Source organism: Monopterus albus, unplaced genomic scaffold (assembly GCF_001952655.1).
Source record: "Monopterus albus unplaced genomic scaffold, M_albus_1.0 scaffold44.1, whole genome shotgun sequence".
Classification (NCBI taxonomy): domain Eukaryota; kingdom Metazoa; phylum Chordata; class Actinopteri; order Synbranchiformes; family Synbranchidae; genus Monopterus; species Monopterus albus.
Window position 1 is genome coordinate 1,605,633 of NW_018127924.1, and position 8,340 is coordinate 1,613,972.

Genomic DNA, 8,340 nt, shown 5'->3' on the forward strand with positions numbered 1-8,340 from the left:
CAGGAATGACGAAGACAGGCCACTCTCCTGCCAGCTTGACTCACCAGCCAAAGCTGCGTCATCTTAACTTCATCACTCCTGTAAAAACAAGAGTACAAGAAAGTTCAAGCTTTTCCGATAAGCTGAATCCAACATTGATGTCATGATAAATCTGACCTGGGCAAGAGCCTGCTGATGACAGATTGATGACTCTTCATTAAACACCACTGACCCACTCGCAAAATACGCAAGAAGCCCATTTGATATATGTTTTTACTCGCTAATCAAATCTGAGAATCTGAGAGAGTGTTTGCATTCCAGTGTTATAGCTCTTTTAGTACACAGTCTTCTGAAATTTCCTTGGACTTTAAGGCCTGATTTCCAGATTTGTCATTCTCAAAACCAAAATCAAGAGAGCAAACATCATCTATGGAAGAAGACACACACTCAGAAAAAAACAAGTTTTAATAAAACTCTTTACTCATTATCAGGTCTAATTGTTTGTGGCCCCATCTGGCTCCAAGCTAATACTAAAGACTACATGCAGCTTCATGCCAGCAATTAATCTTTCTGTGGTTGAAGCTGGAAAATGTCCCAGTTAAGTTTGGCATGTTTAGTCAATGCTCAACAAAATAAAGTCCAAGATTTAGTCACATCTTGTTGTATCTGTTACGCCAAATCATAACAGAAAACTGTTTTTATGACGGTTTAACAATGGCATCAATTTTGAAAGGAGTAACATTGTAACAATGGTATCACTTGTGTTATTGTACTTGTTACATGGTTTATAGTAGGTACCTGCTTGAACACGCTGTTAGGATCAAGGAAGAAAAGCTGACATAAGAAAGTAATCCTAAATAAGAAGGGACTTGGACTGAATCCTGACATTTTAATTATAGGAAAAACTAATTTATCAACTAAGCAAGTATGGAAGGAAGGAAGGAAGGAAGGAAGTAGACCCAGTGGCCCTGTCCTATCAAAAAGATTCCCAGCCATGGGGGTCTGTCTGCCAGGGCCAAGCTCCTACCTACAGGTCTACCCAGCTACAGCCTGATCAACCAGGCATGCATCTGACATCTCTTTTGCTCTGGGCTGGCTGTGATACAGTAGGTCACAAGAAGTCTACCTTTATCAGAATCATCTGCACTCAGTCTATTGCCAGAAAACAGATTGTGCTACTTTCCATCAGTGTTATAAACATGTCTGCACTTTGCTAGAGCAGACTTCAAGGAACACTTATTATATTCTGAGAAATGCACTATGTCTTGCAAAACATTGGCAACACTCTAATACAGTATGAGTTTGCTGTATTTAAAGCTAGAACCAGGTTAGTATTGCTTAGTATAAAGCATGGGACCATGGGAACACAGGAGCAGAGATGAGATACAGTAAGACAAACAGATTGTTATGGGGACAGCTGCTAGGAACAGGGCAAACATTAGACTTTGTATAGGTTGCTTTGGCTTTGGCAGCTCTCTCCTGAGTCCCAGGTGATAGTTTTTGTTACCTGCTGTTATGAAGATACATAAAACGTCTCAGCTCTAACTTTAGGTCCTGCTGGATTTTTCATGTTTGCCTGTCTCTCTCTCAGCTGACATCTGAACCTCTTGAGAAATGTCTGTGTGTGACCACAGCCCTGTCTCTGTCCAGTCTTACAAGGCCTGAGCATCAAAGATGGTTGTAAATATCTTATAGATGGGTGAGAATATCTGGGGGCAAAGGAATGTAACATGTCAAAAATAGATACACAAGCTAAGTGACTTATTTCTGAAGAAAAAGCCCTCCTCCTTGTCATCCCTCAAGTTGTTCCCACACTCTAAACACTGTTACGGGAAAACAGGTGTTTAATTGTATATGTTCTGCTGATATAATGTTTGTTAAGAATGCTTGAAGCACTTTACAGACCTTTGAACAAAGCTGATGGTACAGCAACTTGCTAGACTGCCTAAAGCCTTTCATGTTTTCTTAGCTATGGTCTTGTATTTCTAGGAATTATCCATCTCAACTAGAAGAAAATTGTTATTTGAATTTTACTGTACTTGAACCTCAGTGGCTCTCAGTGGCATTTACTCTTTATATTGTCTTAACTATCTTTACAGGTTTTCTTTCTTGAGGCCAGGGATGGGGGGAAAGTCACCTTAGATTCTACTGTGCAGTCAAGCAACAGCCAGACTTGTATCTAGACAACAACAGGGGAAAACATCCAGTCTGGAATACATTCTGTACAGCCATGTTTGTGGAGGTTGCGGTTCTTTAAATACAAGGCTGTGTGGCTTTGGGTTATTGTACTTCCAGTAACACCCGGCACTGTAGCCAATCTCAGTTTGATTCTATGGAAAACAAAAATGTTACTTTATCGGTTATATTGGCATATTGGTGTACAGTCTAAACACAGCAGCAATTGAATTTTGAATTAAATTGAAGCTGAGCATGCATATTCTTTGATCAAAAGACTTTGATATTTATTGACTTTATTGCTGTGCTTGTTACTCTTTGGACAAGGGAGGAGTAATAATCCAGTCCTGAACTTTTGACAGGGACCCAGGGTTGAAGCTTTCTCAACAACAGGTTTTTCACTATCAACAAGCCCAGTTGTAAGCTAGCAGCCTGTGTGAAACATACAGTATTTGCTATGTGACTCCTCTGATACAATGTTCAACAGCTGCATCTGGAAGAGAGATGCCTGGACAGCTTGAAGTTAGAGATTGGGATTGTTACCAACGTAAACCACTCTTGAAATGTCACTATTTCTTTTCGCTCACTGTCCAACAAAAACCAAGTCATGACAACACGACTTCCCAACCCTTAAGCTATCCCAGTACAACTGTTTTTCCAAAAGTCAATCCAGAAAATGCCTTTTTGTACAGATATTAAGCACCGTATTTTATAAAACTGCTTAAATTTGCATATTTATTCTTGACATTGCTGCTTGTTCTACATTTTGAGGAAATGTGCTTATTCCCTTTCATTGGCTGTTAGCTTAGCTTAACCTAAAGACAGGGAATATCATGGTTCTCTCTGAAGGTAAGAAAACTCATCTACCAGCACCTTTATGTCTCACTAATAACATGTTATACATTAATTGTTTTATTTGTACAAAAGCCAGAGAGTAAAAAGGACAAGCTATGTGCTGGACTATTTACTGTACATGTCCATGAAACAGTCCAGCACATAACCAAGCCAAAGACGCCAATCTAGCAATTTCGCTGGTTTCTGGTCCTTCTGTTAAGATAAACTAACCACCTAGCTTTATATTCAGGCTACGACACCAAACTTTATCTCTACACTATATAAAGTGTGAAGCTTCAAGTTTACTATGTAGACATGAGTGGCATCAATCTTCACTTTCGACTCTTAGCAAGTAAATTAATGTATAATTTCCAAAATCTCGGGTTGCTCCTTTACTTAACTTTGATAAAAATCACAGAATAACTGCTACCGTTGGCCCAGTGAGCAATATGATCCACAACTTACTATTTCAATTTTCAAGCTACTCTAAAACGTTTTAGTCTTTCAAGTCACATTAGATCTTTATTTCATCGATCCATTCACATGCTGCCAATTACTTAATGACTTTTCCATGCGTGGTAGAGTTGGCCAGCGCAGTAACTGTAGCCTTGGGTGGAGTACATAGCTGAGCCAGAGTCTACAGTGTGTGCTTTGATTGCTGGAATAGTCAGACAGAATGAGGAGCCATCGTTAAGAGATTTTGTTGCTTGTTGAATCGTCCCGATCAGAACTCTCTGCAAAAGGCCCAGGTAAAAAACTGTCCAATAACACTGACAACTGTAGCTTATCAAGATTCAAGATTCCAAAATAAACCTACATAAACATCTATAGTGCTGTCATGATAGAGCTTATGTTTGGGAGTGGAAATGAAATAATCCAGTTTAGATGGATGCGATATTGTATTAGATGCCTTTTCAGGCCATACATTTCAATTTGAGGATTTAAGTTAGAAAGGAGATGTAAAATGTTTGACCGCCCCAAACTGATATTTTTACTTTCTTTTGCACATCCATTGCATAACTGTACATGATACTCCATACCCATCAAAATCACTCAGGTCTTTTCTGCACACGTTTTGAATTTGCCTGCCAACTAGAAACATAATTAATACAACTTGTTGTACTTGTTGACTTTGTTTATGGCCTGAAGGCTATTTCTCTTTCTTGCTCTTCTTGCTTTCCTTTTGCTCTCTACTGCACCACATTCTGCTGTACTGGCATCAACGCTGGGTTTTGTGAGGCCTCTTGAGAGGGGGGAAAGCATGGGGGAAACTTGGAACAATATGTTGTAGGTAAATAAATGCTCTGTCCGAAAAAGAATGTGTTTCCAAAACAGACCCAAGGCTGCGCAGAGCAGCATGCACCCCAAATAATGCCCTAATTACTCCTCTGATAATATGATAAGAATGCTTTTTCCTCTGTCAGAGTCACTGGGTTCACTGTGTACAGAAGGACCAGCACTCTGAGACTTGGGGAATATCATCTGGGGCCTTGGAGACTGCACGTGAATAAACTGTGCTTGTGTGTGTGTGTGTGTGTGTGTGTGCGGAAAAGACAGACTGAGGGAGAGAGACACACAGTGGCAGTACATTATTTTATCCTGGTTCCATCTTTTCCTCAGTGAATCAAAGCTTTTGTCTCCATTGTTTAGTCTTGGACAAGATGCCCACAGCCAAATAAACATTAGCATAGTATGAAATGCTTTAAAACAGGTGTACATTAAGCTTTTGTATATTAAATGTGATGATATAGATATGGCTATAAACCTGAGGATGGGATATCAGTACTGCATTGATTTGAATCTTTGGCTGGTGGTTCGAGCTGGCTGGAGAGTGGCCTGACTATTGATACCAGATGAGACAATGAGTCAAGAACACTAAGCAGATGTGATGGTCAGTCATAACAGGAACAGAGGAAACAAAAATCACATCATAGATTAAATGGAATGGGTTAAATGCATATATTGACTATAAGCTCTAAGGGTTCACTAAAAGATATACTTAAAATCAAGTCCTGACATAATGAAATAAACATGGTAAAGCAATCAGTACATCTCCAAACCTATATCTCTAAATATCTGAAGTTCCATCCATTACCTATGCCGCTTATCCTGAAGATGGTCATGAGGGGCTGGAGCCAATCCCAGCTTTCATTGGGCAAGAGGTGGGGTATCACAGGGCTAACACGTAGACAACCACACACACCCACACTCACTCCTTGGGGCAAATTAGAGTCGTCAGTCAATCTAAGCTGCATGTCTTTGGACTATGGGAGGAAGCCAGAGTACCCAGAGAGAACCCACACAGGCACAGGGAGAACATGCAAACTCCACACAGAAAGGCGACGGGTCAGCTAGGGCTTGTGAGGCGACAGGGTTAACCACTGTGCCACCATGCCCATGCCATGATGTTTTTCCTATTACGTTTTTCCTATAACTCAAAAATCAACAAGAAAAATAATTTTCTGCTCAGTGTCCTGGAACTATGCAAAGTATAGGATCAGGTCTAGGAAGCAGTTTCCTCCCAGTCAGACCTTCAGTATAGACGTACAGCAGTGGAGAGTGAGAATTCAAATGTATAGTATATACAGACTGAAATGGAGAAGAAAAGCTTTGCTCTGCCCTGGACTTGAATAATATACTACATCTCTTCCACAAACTCAAGCACCTGAAAGGTCCATCACTTCCAAGAAGATTTTTGGGAAACCTCCAGATGTCAGCAACAAAAGATGAAGAGAGAAAGAGTTCAAGAGAGAAGAAAAAGTGGGAGGAAAACTGTTCCTGTGTCACATTGCTTTAATTTGTTCACCAGCTGCCAATGAAAATCATCAGCAGAAAGTTTTTTTCTCACCCCCTTTGCTCTGCATCTGCACTAACAAACCACAAAGCTGGACACACACACACACACTGATCAATCTTTATGATATACAGTACAACAGAAAAGACACTGACTTATTAAAATGCTGACTTCTCTCTCATCCATTGACCAGTGGAGTATTTTTGAAATGCAAACTGTATCCTGTGCATATGGAGCTGATGTGATTAACAGCTAGTGATTACTGTCACACTTTAATCAAGTTAATTCAATGGTTTTAGGCTACGTTTTCTGACTGTGGGTTCACAACATTTGAAGTATAAATTACATTCATATTACTGTAAATTCAACATACAGCGACATATATAATAAAACAGTAGCATCAAATTTATTTTATTTGTCAATGTATTGTTTTTGAGAACATTAATATGCCTCATCCTCCTTGGTGTACTTTATTAATCAAATGTTGTCCTTTCATGTCCTACCCTGTACAAACTTAAAGCAAAAGTTAAATGGTGAAATTAGACAAGATTTTCCGGTGTTGTGTCCAATGGTACGGACTAAGAGAAACCAAACAGCCTCTCCAAATGATGCTGTGTTCCAGGTAACAAGGAGGGGCTGTCTCCGAGGCAGAAACACTTCCTCCTCTGCCATATATAAACCCGCAAAGACGGACTTCTCCTGAAGCCCTCACAGAGTTTGCAAAGCCCGAAAACTTAAGACAGGCAGCGCTTTTTTGTCTCCAATCCATTACCGGAGGTGATACAACCCTGGCGACGCTGACGCAAGATACTGCTGCGTATGAATAGGTAGGATCAAAGTTTGCGTTAATGAACGTTGTGGTTGCTACTATTTCTGTCCTGTATTCTAAAACATGAGCGGTCTGTATTTATCCTTATTTGTGAGCACCACCAGAATACATTGTTTGTCATCTTGATTTTTTTTTTTCCAGAGCAATTCGGCAAGCGGGATTTTCTGTCTGCAGTATTAAAAAGCCAAACATGAAACCTCAATTTGCCATAGAGCTAATACTCATGTGCGTATCTTACGGAGCAAGTGCACTGGCAACGAGTATTCTTACAGTCTCCACGTCCTTGCCAGTTGCCAATTTCACCAGCGTTGGCGCAGCACACAGCTATGGAACAGACACCACGACTATTTTTAAAACCAGGAGGAAGCGTTATATTAGTCAGAATGACATGCTTGCCATTCTTGATTACCATAACAAGGTGAGAGGGAAAGTGTTTCCGCCAGCATCCAATATGGAATACATGGTAAGTGAAAGGTTTCATTCATATTTTTCCAATCAATGCATGACACTGTGTACTCTATTTTCAATATTTCACACATAATCCAAGCTACATGAATATAGTGAATTATATATTTTCATAGGAAATGAAGGAGAATACTCATCTAAATTGTTTTGTAAGAAAATAAAGTGACAAATGTATTTAAATGTTACTTGGCACCTTCAGCTGTTCAGCACATTGCACTGCAGTAAACCCCCAGTGCTGTCACTTCGAAAGTTTGTGGGGTCGTGTATGGCACCAGTAGGTGCCGACACTATAATATGGGCAGAAGACAGTGGTCAATTGTATATCTCTTAAACATGATGTACAAAAACTCAGTCGTTGTAAGTCCCAAAGCTACTACAACAGACTGAATTATAGTATGTACAGGCATACAACAGTTAATTTTATTTTCAGTTGACAACACAATTTCCATTCTACATTAGTATATTAACAATAAAATAAATTGGCAGTGTCTCCTTCCCTGATAAAACTACTCTTGAATGAAGTAATCAAAGGACCCCGAGATCCAGCCATTCCCAGTGGAACCATATGCACATGAATGTGACTGTTGACAAGTTTGGATATGTCATTACAGAAAATGTCAGGATTCAGAGAGGGCAGCTAACTTTCTCTTCTTATGTATCTGATTTGATGGATGATTTTTAGTGCCATCACAACACCTGTAACAGACTCTTATGTCACATCTCACTGCTGAATGAATAACCAGTGTTTCCAGTAGTTATGTAATGGCTTTCCATGTTCCCACTATGTCTCTGTGTGTGTTTAGTTGTGGGATGACACTCTGGCTAAGACAGCTGAGGCCTGGGCTCATGCCTGCCTGTGGGAACATGGGCCATCTCACCTCCTCAGGTTCCTGGGTCAAAACCTCTCTGTCAGAACAGGACGGTGAGTGACCTTTGACTCCCCTCCCCCCTCATAGACATCTGCTGCTCCTCTCTGGGATGTTGCTTTCTCAGCAGTTGTGGTTGTTGCTTTGCGGCCCTCTTGTTCTTTCTCCTAAAACCTTTTGCACTATGGCTTGATGACTACTTGAGGAATGCTGCTGTGACCCCTCAAATAAACAAAAGCTGTGTTTTCAGCCATGACCCATGAGGACAAAGGCGCATCCCCTCAGTGAGTCTTGATTTTCCATTTGGATGAATGAAAATGAATGAGCTCTTTGAGCTGCATTTTTGGCAATTTAAATGCATCTACACCTACTTTGGTGTCAAAATTGTCAATCTACAG

At 40.2% G+C, this 8,340-nt stretch overlaps 1 protein-coding gene across 1 annotated transcript in view; it reads left to right on the forward strand.

Annotated features, from left to right (window-relative positions):
• The first annotated feature begins 6,362 nt into the window (after positions 1-6,362).
• pi15a (peptidase inhibitor 15a) overlaps positions 6,363-8,340 on the forward strand; it is a 6,704-nt gene continuing 4,726 nt past the window's right edge. The window contains exons 1-3 of the mRNA XM_020599937.1: positions 6,363-6,609; positions 6,753-7,074; positions 7,880-7,998. Of these exons, the coding sequence (XP_020455593.1) occupies positions 6,602-6,609; positions 6,753-7,074; positions 7,880-7,998 (449 nt within the window). The 5' untranslated portion in view covers positions 6,363-6,601. The remainder of the gene's footprint in view (positions 6,610-6,752; positions 7,075-7,879; positions 7,999-8,340) is intronic.